This window comes from Coregonus clupeaformis, unplaced genomic scaffold, assembly GCF_020615455.1.
Source record: "Coregonus clupeaformis isolate EN_2021a unplaced genomic scaffold, ASM2061545v1 scaf0012, whole genome shotgun sequence".
Taxonomy (NCBI): domain Eukaryota; kingdom Metazoa; phylum Chordata; class Actinopteri; order Salmoniformes; family Salmonidae; genus Coregonus; species Coregonus clupeaformis.
Window position 1 is genome coordinate 1,004,305 of NW_025533467.1, and position 19,846 is coordinate 1,024,150.

The following is a 19,846-nucleotide window of genomic DNA, read 5'->3' on the forward strand; positions in this document are numbered from 1 at the left end:
TGAGAGGGTGTGCCATTCAAAAAGCATGAGTCTGGTCATGGAACAGGTCCATTTGTTTACAGCAGACATCTAATACATCCACTGTGTGCATTATAACATATATGCCATTTATCAGACATTATGACATTCTTATTATTACACTTTGTTTAATATAGCATGTTACCTAGCATGTTACCCTGTCAAGCCCTGAACCTGTGGCTGCTTTGCGGAGTTCATTATAGAATCCTTGAAGCTTGTAGCACAGTGTCAAACAAATATGCAGGGGCTTGGAGGTGGCAGGTGGATAAGAGATGGGACGGAGTCTAGATACCTTAGGTATTAATGACTTTTGTGTGTGGAGGAGAGTTTATTGTGTGAGAGGGAAATAAGACACATTGGTTGATCTTATTCCACCAAGTGTGGTTGGTGTAGGGTGGTGGGGTGGTGGGGTTAAGGAGGGCAGGGGAGAAGTAATGCACATACAGAAACCCTCCTACTCACCCCGTTTGGTAAGCGCTCATTCAATTAATTCCTGTGTTTCAGAAAACTGCAAAAACGTTAAGCAGGGATGAGTGAGAGGACGGATGGACAGACAGATGGACAGACAGACATGGGAGGGGAGAGGGGGAATCTGGCATAGTACTGTAAGAGCTGGTAAGGACAGATGCAACACAACAACCACATAAAGACCCCCCTCCTCTAAAGAAAATCCTCACTATCCCATAATCTGTCCTCTTTCCATTCTCCCCTCTCCAACTATCTCTGTTCCTCTCCACCTTAACCCTCCATCCATATGGAAGCATCTCACCTGTAGGCTAGAGATGGATGAGGGCGGGATCATGAGGTTCTGCTCCAATAGCACGTTGATAGGGGTGGTGCCGGGAAGATGAGTGGCACGCCAGTAGACTTCTAGGTATTCAGCCAAGTGCTGACATGCATCCTCCAATTGGTTCTCATCCAGAATTACATCAAACATCTCCTATGAGGGAACAGTGGGAGGGTAAACAAAGTCAGACAGTTGGTTGGGTTGTAATGGTGAATAGTACTGTATGGTGGGGCAGCAGGTAGCCTAGCGGTTAAGAGCGTTCGGCCAGTAACCAAAAGGTACAAATCTGTCGATGTTCCCCTTGAGCAAGGCACTTAACACTAATTGCTTCTGTAACTTTCTCTGGATAAGAGCGTCTGATAAATGACTAAAACTTAAAATGTGTCCACTTACAGGGGGGCATTGAGACAGCTTGTCCCCAGCCATCATCTGCACGTTCAGGTGTTTGCTCTGAGACTTCCCCCGGGACTTGATCAGCCTCTGGAGCACCTGAGAGAGAGTGGGGAGGAGAGACAGGGAGAGAGGGAGATAGAGGGAGAAGGTAGCTTTATAAAGGCTTAATAAAGAAGACAAATTCAAAAGATGAAAATATATCTTCATATATCCTCAATGAGGCCCACTTACACTACATCTGCAGGACACGTATGAGGTGACTGATTGTGTCTATGTACCTTTGGTGAGGAAACTTTGACGTAAATGATGATTGGGGCCAGGGAAGTCTTGGCTAGCTGGGCCGGGTGGTTGATGGTGTCTGCATCCAGAACCACCAGCTGCAGGGTTTTGGCCAGCTCAAATATCCTCTCTATCTCACTCTGGACCTCAGCTGTAGGGGAGAGAGATACATAACATTACTGTACCTGACCTTGAGATCTATCCATGCACTCTGGCCGCTTAACACATTTCGTAATAGTGTTAACATGAGCAAATGTGTTTGTTAAAGTGAATGTGTGTGTGTGTGCGTGTGTGTGTGCATGCGTGAGTACTCACCCAGGCTGGAGCGAGTATTGGATCTCTCCATGATGGGCCTCTTGTTGAGGACAGATGTCTTGGCTAGAGAAAGGTCTGCCGTGATGCGTGTAATGGAGATTCTGCAGGCGTCCAAAACGAAACATGATAAACACACAGAAAATAACACAAATACGCTGCTAATAGACACTACAGATAGAAGACCACAGTGGTAAATGTGATGAAGATTCAGAAAGGGATCAAACAGAGAGCAAGCAAACAAAATAACACTTTTGTCATAGATGTACATAAAATAGAGAAGTAAACAACTAACTACATTAATGAGCAGCTGTAGGTTAATCATGATGCCTGTCTATACTAACCTTCCATCAAACCTGTGTTTCAGGAAGTCAAACAGAGCTTTCTGCATCATATCTGTCACCTGAGAGAGGGTAGAGAAAGAGAAAGAGAGAGAAAGAGAGAGAAAGGTCTTGGATACACACATATCATTGTCAAAGAAACTAGCTAAGCATTAGGGTAAAAAACATACAACTTTACCCCAGTATCTCTAACTCTAAGCCTCCAGCTTCAACATGCATACTTGGCAAAACAATAAACAAGTGTATGTGAGAAATCCTCTTCCCTAAATAAGCATACTTTGAAATGTATTGAATTTGAACCCTAGATCAAATAAACATCACACAGCAGCTAAATATAGATCAATGAATTAGCCATGTTTGGTGTTAATTCCACTGTCTGAATTAGATATTATTCAGCTGTGGAGCAGAGAGAGAAATGTGAATGTGAATCCGTATCACTAGTTGGAGCAGACTAGAGGTTGCCCCTAACTGGTTTTAGGAAAGTGTTTCTCAACCAACCGTTACCTCAGATGGTTAGCTTAGCTGACACCCATTTAGTCAAATCTCAGGTGTAATTCGGTCCCCCAAGGAAGAAGGACCATAGTTTGTCTGCCCCTGGTAGAGAAACACTGTTTTAGGCCTTACTGGAAGGGAGCCAGAGAGAGAGACGTTTACCTCATAGCCCTTCAGTGACGGTCCTACTAAGACCACCGGCCGCATAGATGGGACCACGTCATATGGAGGAATGTGTTCCTGTATGAAAGAAGAGCCAGATACCAAGAGAAAGAGAGAGTGTCAATCAAAGCTAGAAGTTCCTATAATTGGTTAAAAATCACACCCTGTAAGGCTTGTATCAGAGAAGACTACATGATAAAAATCTACCTGCATTTGCTTCTGTTTGTCTTTTGAAAACAAGAGAATTACAATCAGTGACATAAGACATTATATCAGTGAGTGAGAAGAAAGATCAAGATTGAGGTGATAATACAATATTACATTCCTGTGGAAAAGGTCTGATGTTGTAATACTTCTACTTACCACCAGATGGTGACGTGGTCCTCCAGCTCCCAGACACCATGTCACCCAAACTAGAGGAAGAGTTCCCCCCTGTTTTCCTGCACAACAGCAGAGAGGAAGAGGCGAAGCGAGAGGTGTTATTTACTCTGCCCAAAATCTGTGAATTTAAGTATGCTCTCTCTAATTCTCTCGTTCTCTCTTTCTCTCTGAGAACCTGAGCCCTAGGACCATACGTCAGGACTACCGGGCATGCTGACACCTTGCTGTCCCCAGTCCGCCTGGCCTTGCTGCTATTCCAGTTTCAACTGTTCTGCCTGCGGTTACGAAACCCCTACCTGTCCCAGACCTGCTGTTTTCAACTCTTAATGATCGGCTATGAAAAGCCAACTGAGAGACCTGAGCCCTAGGACCATACGTCGGGACTACCGGCCGTGGTGACTCCTTGCTGTCCCCAGTCCGCCTGGCCTTGCTGCTATTCCAGTTTCAACTGTTCTGCCTGCGGTTATGGAACCCCTACCTGTCCCAGACCTGCTGTTTTCAACTCTTAATGATCGGCTATGAAAAGCCAACTGAGATTTATTCCTGATTATTATTTGACCATGCTTGTCACTTATGAACATTTTTGAACATCTTGGCATGGTTCTGTTATAATCTCCACCCGGCACAGCCAGAAGAGGACTGGCCACCCCTCATAGCCTGGTTCCTCTCTAGGTTTCTTCCTAGGTTTTGGCCTTTCTAGGGAGTTTTTCCTAGCCACCGTGCTTCTACACCTGCATTACTAGCTGTTTGGGGTTTTAGGCTGGGTTTCTGTACAGCACTTCGAGATATTAGCTGATGTACGAAGGGCTATATAAAAAAAACAAAAAAATTGATATAAGCCCACGAAGTAAGGCATTTTTGTATGGAGGTCAATGAGAGAGTGTTGAATTTGGTCAACAAAAAATGTAATTGCTAATTTGCTATTTGAGGCTTATTTGATTGAATAGAAGTTTTCTAATGTTTACGTGGTAACGAATGCACTGATATAAGTAGACGCTCGTGTCAAAATTGTCAAAGACTCCAGCTTCTCTCATAGACTGTTCTCTCTGCTACCGCACGGCAAGCAGTAACGTTGCACCAAGTCTGGAACCAACCGGACCCTGAACAGCTTCTACCCCCAAGCCATAAGATTGCGAAATAGTTAACCAAATAGCTACCCGGACTATCTGCATTGACCCCCCTTTGCACTCTTTTGACTCATCACATACGCTACTGCTGCTTATTATCTATCCTGTTGTCTAGTCACTTTACCTCTAACTGTATTTACATATCTACCTCAATTCCCTCATACCCCTGCACACCGACTCGGTACTGGTACCCTGTGTATATAGCCAAGTTATCGTTACTCATTGTGTATTTATTCATGTTATTATCTTTCTATTATTTAAAAATGTTTCTCTCTGCATTGTTGGGAAGGGCCCGTAAGTAAGCATTTCACTGTTATTCTACACCTGTTGTTTATGAAGCATTACAAATACAATTTGATTTGAGTTTACCTGATCTCACCTCCTGCTGCCTGCCTTTCATCTTTGAGGACATGTATTTCCATTGTTAGAGCAGTCACTTGACTATCTTGTCAATATAATAGACAATCTTTGACAACAGACAAATCAGAACAAAGGTCAGGGGTTACAGCCTGGGTCATAGTTGGGGTTTAAGGTTACTGTTATGGTTATGATGTTAAGGCTTAAGTGTAAAGAAGGCCAGTTCAATGTTAGTGTGAGGACACAATACAATATTACATTGTGCCCCCGATATTCCCTAGATGTCCCAAATTCTTACAAACATCAGGACATCGTATGAACACAACATTTGTGGCAAGAATTGTGTATAATGTAACTTTAGTGTTAGTTTTGGTTCACCTTTGTTTCTGCACGTGTTTGAGTCTCATAGCTTCCAGGCGTAGAGGGCTGGGGATGAAGGTGATGTCTGCCCCCTCCTTCACCAGATGACCAATCCACCAGTCATTATTGTACTTCTGTTACAATACAACATAACTCAACATTACACCATGAAACACATCAGGAGTGACAGGAAGAGGAGTGAGAGGAAGATGAGTGAGATGATGAGGGGAGAGAGGAAGAGGAGTGAGAGGATGAAGGGAGAGAGGAAGAGGAGTGAGAGGACAAGGAGTGAGCGGATGAAGGGAGAGAGGAAGAGGAGTGAGAGGACAAGGAGTGAGCGTAAGAAGGGAGAGAGGAAGAGGAGTGAGAGGACGAGGAGTGAGCGGATGAAGGGAGAGAGGAAGAGAAGTGAGAGGACAAGGAGTGAGCGGATGAAGGGAGAGAGGAAGAGGAGTGAGAGGACAAGGAGTGAGTGGAAGAAGGGAGAGAGGAAGAGGAGTGAGAGGACGAGGAGTGAGCGGATGAAGGGAGAGAGGAAGAGAAGTGAGAGGACAAGGAGTGAGCGGAAGAAGGGAGAGAGGAAGAGGAGTGAGAGGACGAGGAGTGAGCGGAAGAAGGGAGAGAGGAAGAGGAGTGAGAGGACAAGGAGTGAGCGGAAGAAGGGAGAGAGGAAGAGGAGTGAGAGGACGAGGAGTGAGCGGATGAAGGGAGAGAGGAAGAGAAGTGAGAGGACAAGGAGTGAGCGGAAGAAGGGAGAGAGGAAGAGGAGTGAGAGGACGAGGAGTGAGCGGATGAAGGGAGACAGGAAGAGGAGTGAGAGGACAAGGAGTGAGCGGATGAAGGGAGAGAGGAAGAGGAGTGAGAGGACAAGGAGTGAGCGGATGAAGGGAGAGAGGAAGAGGAGTGAGAGGACGAGGAGTGAGCGTAAGAAGGGAGAGAGGAAGAGGAGTGAGAGGACAAGGAGTGAGCGTAAGAAGGGAGAGAGGAAGAGGAGTGAGAGGACGAGGAGTGAGCGGATGAAGGGAGAGAGGAAGAGGAGTGAGAGGACGAGGAGTGAGCGGATGAAGGGAGAGAGGAAGAGGAGTGAGAGGACGAGGAGTGAGCGGATGAAGGGAGAGAGGAAGAGGAGTGAGAGGACAAGGAGTGAGCGGAAGAAGGGGAGAGAGGAAGAGGAGTGAGAGGACGAGGAGTGAGCGGATGAAGGGAGAGAGGAAGAGGAGTGAGAGGACAAGGAGTGAGCGGAAGAAGGGAGAGAGGAAGAGGAGTGAGAGGATGAGGAGTGAGCGGATGAAGGGAGAGAGGAAGAGGAGTGAGCGGAAGAAGGGAGAGAGGAAGAGGAGTGAGAGGATGAGGAGTGAGCGGATGAAGGGAGAGAGGAAGAGGAGTGAGAGGACAAGGAGTGAGCGGAAGAAGGGAGAGAGGAAGAGGAGTGAGAGGATGAGGAGTGAGCGGATGAAGGGAGAGAGGAAGAGGAGTGAGAGGACAAGGAGTGAGCGGAAGAAGGGAGAGAGGAAGAGGAGTGAGAGGACGAGGAGTGAGCGGATGAAGGGAGAGAGGAAGAGGAGTGAGAGGACGAGGAGTGAGCGGATGAAGGGAGAGAGGAAGAGGAGTGAGAGGACAAGGAGTGAGTGTAAGAAGGGAGAGAGGAAGAGGAGTGAGAGGACGAGGAGTGAGCGGATGAAGGGAGAGAGGAAGAGGAGTGAGAGGACAAGGAGTGAGCGGATGAAGGGAGAGAGGAAGAGGAGTGAGAGGACAAGGAGTGAGCGGAAGAAGGGAGAGAGGAAGAGGAGTGAGAGGACGAGGAGTGAGCGGATGAAGGGAGAGAGGAAGAGGAGTGAGAGGACAAGGAGTGAGCGGAAGAAGGGAGAGAGGAAGAGGAGTGAGAGGACGAGGAGTGAGCGGATGAAGGGAGAGAGGAAGAGGAGTGAGAGGACGAGGAGTGAGCGGATGAAGGGAGAGAGGAAGAGGAGTGAGAGGACAAGGAGTGAGCGTAAGAAGGGAGAGAGGAAGAGGAGTGAGAGGACGAGGAGTGAGCGGATGAAGGGAGAGAGGAAGAGGAGTGAGAGGACAAGGAGTGAGCGGATGAAGGGAGAGAGGAAGAGGAGTGAGAGGACAAGGAGTGAGTGGAAGAAGGGAGAGAGGAAGAGGAGTGAGAGGACAAGGAGTGAGCGGATGAAGGGAGAGAGGAAGAGAAGTGAGAGGACAAGGAGTGAGCGGAAGAAGGGAGAGAGGAAGAGGAGTGAGAGGACAAGGAGTGAGCGGATGAAGGGAGAGAGGAAGAGGAGTGAGCGGAAGAAGGGAGAGAGGAAGAGGAGTGAGAGGACGAGGAGTGAGCGGATGAAGGTAGAGAGGAAGAGGAGTGAGAGGACAAGGAGTGAGCGGATGAAGGGAGAGAGGAAGAGGAGTGAGAGGACAAGGAGTGAGCGGAAGAAGGGAGAGAGGAAGAGGAGTGAGAGGACGAGGAGTGAGCGGATGAAGGGGAGAGAGGAAGAGGAGTGAGAGGACAAGGAGTGAGCGGATGAAGGGAGAGAGGAAGAGGAGTGAGAGGACAAGGAGTGAGCGGAAGAAGGGAGAGAGGAAGAGGAGTGAGAGGATGAGGAGTGAGCGGATGAAGGGAGAGAGGAAGAGGAGTGAGAGGACAAGGAGTGAGCGGAAGAAGGGAGAGAGGAAGAGGAGTGAGAGGACGAGGAGTGAGCGGAAGAAGGGAGAGAGGAAGAGGAGTGAGAGGACAAAGAGTGAGCGGAAGAAGGGAGAGAGGAAGAGGAGTGAGATGATGAGGTGAGAACGGAAGAGGAGTGAGAAGAAGAGTGGAGCCCGGAAGAGGAGTGAGATGAAGTGGGGAGAACGTAAGAGGTGTGTTCTCCCCTTTTGAGGAGTGTTCCTCACCTCCTTAATGTGTAGGAAATCTTTGGCTTCGAAGTTGATTGCAGCTCCTTCAACAGGACAGTCGCCATCTAGAGCTCCACAGTAACTCACATTGGTCTTTACTGCAAACGCTACAAGTTTAGACTGCAGGCACAGCAAACATTAACGTTTCAATTAGTGTTGCCAATAGTGTGTGTGTGTGTGGGCATGAATTAGTATTAACAGTGTGTGTGTGTGTGTGTGTGTGTGTGTGTCTGTGTGTGCATGCGTTCCTGCAGTATGTACACTACCTGTCAAAAGTTTTAGAACACCTACTCATTCAAGGGTTTTTATTTATTTTTACTATTTTCTACATTGTAGAATACTAGTGAAGACATCAAAACTATGAAATAACACATATGGATTCATGTATTAACCAAAAAAGTGTTAAACAAATCAAAATATATTTTATATTTGAGATTCTTCAAATAGCCACCCTTTGCCTTGATGACAGCTTTGCACACTCTTGGCATTCTCTCAACCAGCTTCATGAGGTAGTCACCTGGAATGCATTTGAATTAACAGGTGTGCCTTCTTAACAGTTAATTTGTGGAATTTCTTTCCTTCTTAATGTGTTTGAGCCAATCAGTTGTGTTGTGACAAGAAGATAGCCCTATTTGGTAAAAGTCCAAGTCCATATTATGGCAAGAACAGCTCAAATAAGCCAAGAGAAATGACAGTCCATCATTACTTTAAGACAAGAAGGTCAGTCAATACGGAACATTTCAAGAAATGTGAACGTTTCTTCAAGTGCAGTCGCAAAAACCATCAAGCGCTATAATGAAACTCTCATGAGGACCGCCACAGGAATGGAAGACCCAGAGTTACCTATTCTTCAGAGGATAAGTTCATTAGAGTTACCAGCCTCAGAAATTGCAGCCCAAATAAATGCTTCACAGAGTTCAAGTAACAGACTGTCACGGTTTTCTAAGCCAGAACCCAGAAGCAGACCAGGACAAGGTGAGTTGAACGAAGGTGAGTATTTATTAACAGATTCAAAAAAACGATGCAGAATAATCCAGGGGACAGAGCGGGTGGCGGAGATGAGTTGGTGGAGGTGAAGTGGCAGATCCAATGATGGCTCGGCAGCTGCCGACAACCAGGCAGGGGTTGGGTGAAGGTTCCGGGAGACACATCTCAACATCAACTATTCAGAGGAGACTGTGTGAATCAGGCCTTCATGGTCGAATTTCTGCAAGAAACCACTACTAAAGGACACCAATACGAACAAGAGACTTGCTTGCGCCAAGAAACACGAGCAATGGACATTAGACCGGTGGAAATTTGTCCTTTGGTCTAGAGTCCAAATTTGAGATTTTTGGTTCCAGACGCTCTGTCTTTGTGAGATGCGGTGTGGGTGAACGGATGATCTCCGCATGTGTATTTCCCACCGTAAAGCATGGAGGAGGAGGTGTTATGGTGTGGGGGTGCTTTGCTGGTGACACTGTCTGTGATTTATTTAGAATTCAAGGCACACTGACAGTGGCTTGCGAAAGTATTCACCCCCCTTGGCATTTTTTCCTGTTTTGTTGCCTTACAACCTGGAATTAAAATTGATTTTTGGGGGGTTTGTATCATTTGATTTACACAACATGCCTACCACAAACAAGAAAACTTGACCGTGCATAACTATTCACCCCCCTAAAGTCAATACTTTGTAGAGCCACCTTTTACAGTAATTACATCTGCAAGTCTCTTGGGGTATGTCTCTATAAGCTTGGCACATCTAGCACTGGGATTTCTGCCCATTCTTCAAGGCAAAACTGCTCCAACTCCTTGAAGTTGGATGGGTTCCACTGGTGTACAGCGATCTTTAAGTCATACCACAGATTCTCAAATGGATTGAGGTCTGGGCTTTGACTAGGCCATTCCAAGACATTTCAATGTTTCCCCTTAAACCACTCGAGTGTTGCTTTAGCAGTATGCTTAGGGTTATTGTCCTGCTGGAAGGTGAACCTCCGTCCCAGTCTCAAATCTCTGGAAGGCGGAAACAGGTTTCCCTCAAGAATTTCCCTGTATTTAGCGCCATCCATCATTCCTTCAATTCTGACCAGTTTCCCAGTCCCTGCCGATGAAAAACATCCCCATAGCATGATGCTGCCACCACCATGCTTCACTGTGGGGATGGTGTTCTCGGGGTAATGAAAGGTGTTGGGTTTGCGCCAGACATAGCATTTTCCTTGATGGCCAAAAAGCTCAATTTTTGTCTCATCTGACCAGAGTACCTTCTTCCATATGTTTGGGGAGTCTCCCACATGCCTTTTGGCAAACACCAAACGTGTTTGCTTATTTTTTTCTTAAAGCAATGGCTTTTTTCTGGCCACCCTTCCGTAAAGCCCAGCTCTGTGGAGTGTACGGCTTAAAGTGGTCCTATGGACAGGTACTCCAATCTCCGCTGTGGAGCTTTGCAGCTCCTTCAGGGTTATCTTTGGTCTATTTGTTGCCTCTCTGATTAATGCCCTCCTTGCCTGGTCCGGGCGTTTTGGTGGTTGGCCCTCTCTTGGTACGTTTGTTGTGGTGCCATATTCTTTCCATTTTTTTAAATCATGGATTTAATGGTACTCCGTGGGATGTTCAAAGTTTTTTATATTTTTTTATAACCCAACCCTGATCTGTACTTCTCCACAACCTTGTCCCTGACCTGTTTGCAGAGCTCCTTGGTCTTCATGGTGCCGCTTGCTTGGTGGTGCCCCTTGCTTAGTGGTGTTGCAGACTCTGGGGCCTTTCAGAACAGGTGTATATATACTGAGATCATGTGACACTTAGATTCCACACAGGTGAACTTTATTTAACTAATTATGTGACTTATGAAGGTAATTGGCCACACCAGATCTTATTTAGGGGCTTCATAGCAAAGGGAGTGAATACATATGCATGCACCACTTTTCCGTTATTAATTTTTTTGACTTTTTTGAAACAAGTAACTTTTTTCATTTCACTTCACCAATTTGGACTATTTTGTGTATGTACATTACATGAAATCCAAATAAAAATCCATTTAAATTACAGGTTGTAATGCAACAAAATAGGAAAAACACCAAGGGGGATGAATACTTTTGCAAGGCACTGTAACCAGCATGGCTACCACAAAATTCTGCAGCGATACGCCTTCCCATCTGGTTTGGGCTTAGTGGGACTATCATTTGGTTTTCAACAGGACAATGACCAAACACACCTCCATGCTGTGTAAGGGCTATTTTACCAAGAAGGAGAGTGATGGAGTGCTGCATCAGATGACCTGGCCTCCACAATCCCCCGACCTCAACCAAATTGAGATGGTTTGGGATGAGTCGGACCTCAGAGTGAAGGAAAATCAGCCAACAAGTGCTCAGCATATGTGGGAACTCCTTCAAGACTGTTGGGAAAGCATTCCAGGTGAAGCTGGTTGAGAGAATGCCAAGAGTGTGCAAAGCTGTCATCAAGGCAAAGGGTGGCTATTTGAAGAATCTCAAATCTCAAATATATTTTGATTTGTTTAACACTTTTTTGGTTACTACATGATTCCATATATGTTATTTCATAGTTTTGATGTCTTCACTATTATTCTGCAATGTAGAAAATGGTACAAATAAAGAAAAACTCTTGAATGAGTAGGTATTCTAAAACTTTTGACCGGTAGTGTATATTTTTGTGTGCGTGTGTCATAACAAAACTCACCTTAGCTCTGTGGAGCTGGATCTGGGCCTGGCGCTCGGCTTCACGCCGATACGCCTCACGGTCCTCCTCTGCTGACAGGTCGGAATCCGACGGTCTACTGGTGTACGAATCAGCCGACCCCTGGAGAGGCAGAGGAGAGGCGGAGAGGAGAGAGAGGGTAAATTTGTTGTGAGACAAATATAGAGGTGGTTGTGGTTGATTTCAGGACAGGGGTCAGAGGAACCATTTACAAAGGCAGCCTTTCTCTTTCACAGACATAGGTACACACATGCCTGCACGCACACACACACATAGACGTGAACTTACTGCATCCCTTTCCTGCTGTTATCTAAATAGTGGTGTGGTGATGGTCATAGATCACACTAAAAATAGCCTGAGCACACAGAGCCGTGTTCTACTGCTGTGTCATATTGGTGGTAATATACACACTCTAAATCATCCTATTTTCTCTTTCTTGGATTTCTCTCTTCCTCTTCATCATCCAATGTCTGTCATGGTTTCTCTACCTCTCACAAGCTCCCTGCTCTCCTATATTTGGCTCCTATAAGAAACTCAGCCCTGATTCTGTCAACACTACAGAATGCTGCGGCGAACAAAGCTGTCCGGACAGGAGAACAGAGAAGAGGAGAGAGAGAGAGAGAGAGAGAGAGAGAGAGAGAGAGAGAGAGAGAGAGAGAGAGAGAGAGAGAGAGAGAGAGAGAGAGAGAGAGAGAGAGAGAGAGAGAGAGAGAGAGAGAGAGAGAGAGAGAGAGAGAGAGAGAGAGAGAGAGAGGAGAGAGAGAGAGAGAGAGAGAGAGAGAGAGAGAGAGAGAGAGAGAGAGAGAGAGTGGAGAGAGGGAGAGAGAGAGAAAGGGGTGGGAGAGAGAGAGAGAGAGAGAGAGAGAAAGGGGTGGAGAGAGAGAGAGAGAGCGAGAGAGAGAGAAAGGGGTGGGAGAGAGAGAGAGAGAGAGAGAGAGAGAGAGAGAGAGAGAGAGAGAGAGAGAGAGAGAGAGAGAGTGAAAGGGGTGGAGAGAGAGAGAGAGAGAGAGAGAGAGAGAGAGAGAGAGAGAGAGAGAGAGAAAAAGGGGGGACCTGAGGGGAGGAGAGAAACACTTTGGGGCTTTATGAACCTCTATGTGCTGATGTGTGTTTTAATGTAAGATTTTTTTAATACAAATAGCATTTCAAGAATATTGCCGTTTTGATTTTGTCCAAAGTTACGGTTAGCAATTACAGGTAAATTGATAAACACACTTTCTTTAACCTCAAAGTCACCTTGCATTGTTGTTTTTAGCTGTATAGATTATGTATTTTGGACGCTTTCAGACAATGCGATTAAAAACAATTGTGTACTAAAATTACAAAAAGTTAACTTGAGTTAACTGATTAACTCTGACAGCGCTAATTTTAACATGTTAAAACGAGAAATAAGAGACATGGAGGGCTAGCTTCTCTGTTCTTTTCACTGGGCTTCTTCAAACGGTCACAGACCAACGTATGAAGAAGAGAGGCGTGCGCCTGCAGCAGTAACACTCCGAATGGATGGCTTAATAATATATTTTTTAACACACTTCAATTATTATACTCACTACTCAGGTAGGCTAAGTTACCTTTTTACAGAATGGCATTACAGAATTTGCAATTCCATATGTGGAAACATTGCTACTGAAACATGTTAACACCACCTCTTCACATGTGAGGAGAATAACACCATTTCAACTCCACATGTAACTGTTATTTTGATTTTCACATATGATTGTTTTTCACAAGGGAACTTGCAATTCCACCTGTGAACGTGAGATTTTCACATGAGAAAGTTTTTCACATGTGAAAGTTTTAAAATGTGAAACAGCAAATTTCACATATGCAACTGCAATTCACATGAGGTAAAAAGGTGGTGTTAACATGTAAACTAAATTTAACACGTGGAAATATTAAACTGCAAATTTGACATGTGTTTTTTTTTGTAAGGGGAAGGACAGAGTGAGGAGGTGGGGGAGGAAGAGAGGGAAGGATAGACAGAGACATACATTAAAGAAAAAATACACAGAGATGAGCAAAGGGGAAAAGAGAAAAGAGAGAGATGCATTCAAAGATAACACTAAAGGAGATGTGCAGGGACAGAGACATAGCAAGAAAGGGATGGATGGAGGGAGTGTGAGAAGAGAGAAAAAAAAGGGTAGGATAGAGATTAGAGCACAATAAAACACACATAGACACACACACAAGATGGCACTGCAGTGGATAGCTGCCGTCTTACGGGCTCCTGACCGATTCTGCTATTCTGTGTGTTTTTTTTACGCTGATCTTAACTTCTTCTGTACATAATGTTGCTGCCATCATTTCCTATGACCGAAAACAGCTTCTGGACATCAGAACAGCATCAGCGATCACTAACCTTGATTTGGATGAACACATGTACATGAGTCGGCAGCTCTGGATATTATGCAGGCCCTGATTCCTGGGACTTGCAAGAGGAAGCGGTGGTGAGAGACGCAGGCGAGGCAGCGTCATTACATTTACATTTACATTTTAGTCATTTAGCAGACGCTCTTATCCAGAGCGACTTACAGGAGCAATTAGGGTTAAGTGCCTTGCTCAAGGGCACATTTACGTCATTTAGCAGACGCTCCTATCCAGAGCGACTTACAAATTGGTGCATTCACCCTATAGCCAGTGGGATAACCACTTTAAAAACATTTATTTATTTATTTATTTTATTTTTTGGGGGGGGGGGGGTAGAAGGATTACTTTATCCTATCCCAGGTATTCCTTAAAGAGGTGGGGTTTCAAATGTCTCCGGAAGGTGGTGAGTGACTCCGCTGTCCTGGCGTCGTGAGGGAGCTTGTTCCACCATTGGGGGTGCCAGAGCAGCGAACAGTTTTGACTGGGCTGAGCGGGAACTATGCTTCCGCAGAGGAAGGGGAACCAGCAGGCCAGAGGTGGATGAACGCAATGCCCTCGTTTGGGTGTAGGGACTGATCAGAGCCCGAAGGTACGGAGGTGCCGTTCCCCTCACTGCTCCATAGGCAAGCACCATGGTCTTGTAACGGATGCGAGCTTCAACTGGAAGCCAGTGGAGTGTGCGGAGGAGGGGGGTGACGTGAGAGAACTTGGGAAGGTTGAACACCAGACGGGCTGCGGCATTCTGGATGAGTTGTAGGGGTTTAATGGCACAGGCAGGGAGGCCAGCCAACAGCGAGTTGCAGTAATCCAGACGGGGAGATGACAAGTGCCTGGATTAGGACCTGTGCCGCTTCCTGTGTAAGGCAGGGTCGTACTCTCCGAATGTTGTAGAGCATGAACCTGCAGGAGCGGGTCACCGCCTTGATGTTAGCGGAGAACGACAGGGTGTTGTCCAGGGTCACGCCAAGGCTCTTCGCACTCTGGGAGGAGGACACAACGGAGTTGTCAACCGTGATGGCGAGATCATGGAACGGGCAGTCCTTCCCCGGGAGGAAGAGCAGCTCCGTCTTGCCAGGGTTCAGCTTGAGGTGGTGATCCGTCATCCATACTGATATGTCTGCCAGACATGCAGAGATGCGATTCGCCACCTGGTTATCAGAAGGGGGAAAGGAGAAGATTAGTTGTGTATCGTCAGCGTAGCAATGATAGGAGAGGCCATGTGAGGATATGACAGAGCCAAGTGACTTGGTGTATAGGGAGAAAAGGAGAGGGCCTAGAACTGAGCCCTGGGGGACACCAGTGGTGAGAGCACTCATGATTAGACTATGTCGGCGAGCATCTAGACTGCCATTGCCCTCTGTTTTGTAGGCGAACATACAATCACTAGAGAACAAACTGGACGAGCTCTGTTCAACACTGTCCTATCAGCGGGACCTGAAGAACTGTAATATCCTATATTTCTCACATTTGTGGCTGAACAAGGACATGGATAATAATTGGGCCGGCAGCATACCACCCTGCATCCCACTGCTGGCTTGCCTCTGAAGCTAAGCAGGGTTGGTCCTGGTCGGTCCCTGGAATATGTTCCGGGATTCATCCGATAAAATCGAGGAGTTTACCACATCAGTCACCGGCTTCATTAATAAGTGCATCGACGACATCATCCCCACAGTGACCGTACGTACGTACATATCCCATGGATTACAGGCAACATCCGCACTGATCTAAAGGCTAGAGTTGCCGCTTTCAAGGAGACACTAATCTGGTGGCCAAAAGATCCCGCTACGACCTCCGACGAGCCATCAAACAGACAAAGCGTCAATACAGGACTAAGATCGAATCCTACTATGCCGGCTCTGATGCTCGTCAGCTGTTACAGGGTTTGAAAACTATCACAGATTACAAAGGGAAACCCAGCCGCGAGCTGCCCAGTGACGCGAGCCTACTAGACGAGCTAAATGCCTTCTATGCTCGCTTCGAGGCAAGCAACACTGAACCATGCATGAGAGCACCAGCAGTTCCGGACGACTGTGTGACAACGCTCTCCGTAGCTGATGTGAGTAGGACCTTTAAACAGGTTAACATTCACAAGGCCGGGGTTCCAGATTAATTACCAGGACGCATACTCAGAGCATGCGCTGACCAGCTGGCAAGTGTCTTCACTGACATTTTCAACCTCTCCCTGACCCAGTCTGTAATACCTACATGTTTCAAGCAGACCATCATAGTCCCTGTGCTTAAGAACGCCAAGGTAACCTGTCTAAATTACTATTGCCCCATAGAACTCACATCTGTAGCCATGAAATGCTTTGAAAGGCTGGTCAGGGCTTACATCAACACCATCTCCCAGACACCCTGGACCCACTCCAATTATCATACCGCCCCAACAGATCCACAGATGACACAATCTCTATTGCACTCCACACTGTCCTCTCCCACCTGGACAAGAGTAACACCTATGTGAGAATGCTGTTCCTTGACTGCAGCGCAGTGTTCAACACCATAGTGCCCTCCAAGCTCATCACTAAGCTCAGGACCCTGGGACTGAACACCTCCCTCTGCAACTGGATCCTGGACTTCCTGACGGGCCGCCCCCCAGGTGGAGAAGTAGGCAACAACACATCCACCACGCTGACTCTCAACACGGGTGCCCCTCCGGGGTGCGTGCTTAGTCCCCTCCTGTACTCCCTGTTCACCCACGACTGCATGGCCGCGCACAACTCCAACACCTTCATTAAGTTTGCTGATGACACGATAGTGGTAGGCCTGATCACTGATGACGATGACACCGCCTATAGAGCGGAGGTCAGTGACCTGGCAGTGTGGTGCCAGGACAACAACCTCTCCCTCAACGTCAGCAAGACAAAGGAGCTGATCGTGGACTACAAGAAACGGAGGGCCGAGCACGCCCCCATCCACATCAACGGGGCTGTGGTGGAGCGGGTTGAGAGCTTCAAGTTCCTTGGTGTCCACATCACTAAGGAATTAACATGGTCCAAACACACCAACACAGTTGTGAAGAAGGTATGACAACACTTCTTCCCCCTTAGGAGGCTGGGCCCTCAGATCCTCAAAAAGTTATAAAGCTGCACCATTGAGAGCCCTTTTGATTGGCTGCATCACTGCTTGGTATGGCAAATGCTTGGCATCCTACCGCAAGACGCTACAGAGGGTGTTGCGTATGACCCAGTACGTCACTGGGGCTGAGCTCCCTGCCATCCAAGACGTCTATACCAGGCGGTGTCAGAGGAAGGCCCTAAAATTTTTAAAATAATCCAGCCACCCAAGTCACAGACTGTTCTCTTTTCTACCGCATGGCAAGCAGTACCGATGCACTGGAACCGACAGGACCCTGCTTCTACTAAATAGTTAACCAAATAGATACCTGCATTGACCCTCTTTGCACACTGCATTGAACTCTTTTGACTCATCACATTCGCTGCTGCTACTGTTTTTTATCTATCCTGTTGCCTGGTCACTTTACCCCTACCTATATGTACATATCTACCTCAATTACCTCGTACCCCTGCACATCAACTCGGTAATGGTACCTTGTGTGTATAGCCAAGTTATCGTTACTCATTGTGTATCTATTCCTCGTGTTATTCTTTTTTATATAGTTTACTCTTTGCATTGTTGGGAAGGGCCCGTAAGTAAGCATTTCACTGTTAGTCTACAACTGTGTTTACGAAGCATGTGACAAATATTATTTTATTTTATTTTATTTGACACACACCGTCTTTCTCTTACTCCCTCTCTCCCTATCACTTTCAATTTCATTCATCTTGAAGAATATACAGTGCATTCGGAAAGTATTCAGACCCCTTCACTTTTTCCACATTTTGTTACATTACAACCTTATTCTAAAATGGATGAAACTGTTTTTTTCCCTCATCAATCTACACACAATAACCCAAAATGAAAGAAATAAAATAAAATGAAAATTCTTGCACATTTATAAAAAAATATAAACTGAAATATCACATTTACATAAGTATTCAGACCCTTTACTCAGTACTTTGCTGAAGCACCTTTGGCAGTGATTACAGCCTTGAGTCTTCTTGGGTATGACGCTACAAGCTTGGCACACCTGTATTTGGGGAGTTTCTCCCATTCTTCTCTACAGATCCTCTCAAGCTCTGTCAGGTTGAATGGGGAGCGTCGCTGCACAGCTATATCCAGGTCTCTCCAGTGATGTTCGATCGGGTTCAAGTCCGGGCTCTGGCTGGGCCACTCAAAGACATTCAGAGACTTGTCCCCAAGCCACTCTTGTCTTGGCTGTGTGCTTAGGGTCGTTGTCCTGTTGGAAGGTGAACCTTCGCCCCAGTCTGAGGTCCTGAGCACTCTAGAGCAGGTTTTCATCAAGGATCTCTGTACTTTGCTCCGTTCATCTTTACCTTGATCCTGACTAGTCTCCCAGTCCCTACCGCTGAAAAACATCCCCACAGCATGATGCTGCCATCACCATGCTTCACCGTAGGGATGGTGCCAGGTTTTCTCCAGACGTGCCGCTTGGCATTCAGGCCAAAGAGTTCAATCTAGGTTTCATCAGACCAGAGAATCTTGTTTCTCATGGTCTGAGAGTCATTTAGGTGCCTTTAAGCTAAATCCAAGCGCACTGTCATGTGCCTTTTCATGAGGAGTGGCTTCCGTCTGGCCACTCTACCATAAAGGCCTGATTGGTGGAGTGCTGCAGAGATGGTTGTCCTTTTGGAAGGTTCTTCCATCTCCACAGAGGAACTCTGGAGCTCTGTCAGAGTGACCATCGGCTTCTTGGTCCCCTCCCTGACCAAGGCCCTTCTCCCCCGATTACTCAGTTTGGCCTGGCGGCCAGCTCTAGGAAGAGTCTTGGTGGTTCCAAACTTCCTCCATTTAAGAATGATGGAGGCCACTGTGTTCTTGGGGACCTTAAATGCTGCAGAAATGTTTTGGTACCCTTCCCCAGGTCTGTACCACGACACAATCCTGATTTGGAGTTCTACGGACAATTCCTTCGACCTCATGGCTTGGTTTTTGCTCTGACATGCACTGTCAACTGTGGGACCTTATATAGACAGGTGTGTGCCTTTCCAAATCATGTCCAATCAATTGAATTTACCACAGGTGGACTCCAATCAAGTTGTAGAAACATCACAAGGATGATCAATGGAAACAGGATGCACCTGAGCTCTATTTCGAGTCTCATAGCAATTTTTTTAATTTGCAAACTTTTCTAAAAACCTGTTTTTGCTTTGTCCTTATGGGGATTTTGTGTAGATTGATGAGGAAAATGTTTATTTCATCCATTTTAGAATAAGGCTGTAACGTAAGAAAATGTGGAAAAAGGGAAAGGGTCTGAATACTTTCCAAATGCACTGTAACTTACAGTATAAGCCCTGTACACTTTTACAACCGTCTTACCCTATCATAACCCCAAATCTAAGGTTGTATTACTCCATTGTTAATGTTTCGTTGTCATGTATATGTTGATCTGGCGGAGTATCAACCCTTACATTCATAGCGCCATCTATACATTTGACAAATTAATAAATTTCCTGACAATGTAGCTTGTTCTGTTCCAAACCAAGTGGCGGGGCTGCCGTTTGGCTGAAACCCAGACTCCAGAATTGCAGTTTTTCCCTGTTAATCTCAGTCAGGCTATATTTAGCCTGGACTCCATTCCCCTGTCCTCTGCCTCTCTGTGATTAGTCTTCTAGCCTTCACACCAGAGCTTTTGACCCCCGACTCTACTGGGGGGTGGTGGTGGGTGAGACAGGGTGACAAGGGTATCAGTCATCAGCCAATCAAGTCCTCTGGAGGCCAAAATCATCATCATACACACACGCATACACATGCACGCAGGCACACACACACGTCTTGAAAGATGATGACTCTATGCTGTTTCCAATACG

The 19,846-nt window shown here is 46.3% G+C and overlaps 1 protein-coding gene across 1 annotated transcript in view; it reads right to left on the minus strand.

The window, feature by feature from the left end:
• LOC121546445 (voltage-dependent L-type calcium channel subunit beta-3-like) overlaps positions 1–19,846 on the minus strand; it is a 36,746-nt gene that overhangs the window by 3,284 nt on the left and 13,616 nt on the right. Inside the window, exons 3-13 of the mRNA XM_041857725.2 lie at positions 11,571–11,690; positions 7,896–8,018; positions 5,028–5,143; positions 3,147–3,224; positions 2,992–3,016; positions 2,785–2,862; positions 2,134–2,192; positions 1,793–1,893; positions 1,477–1,628; positions 1,199–1,294; positions 788–958 (exon numbers count right to left, since the gene is read on the minus strand). Of these exons, the coding sequence (XP_041713659.1) occupies positions 788–958; positions 1,199–1,294; positions 1,477–1,628; positions 1,793–1,893; positions 2,134–2,192; positions 2,785–2,862; positions 2,992–3,016; positions 3,147–3,224; positions 5,028–5,143; positions 7,896–8,018; positions 11,571–11,690 (1,119 nt within the window). The remainder of the gene's footprint in view (positions 1–787; positions 959–1,198; positions 1,295–1,476; positions 1,629–1,792; positions 1,894–2,133; positions 2,193–2,784; positions 2,863–2,991; positions 3,017–3,146; positions 3,225–5,027; positions 5,144–7,895; positions 8,019–11,570; positions 11,691–19,846) is intronic.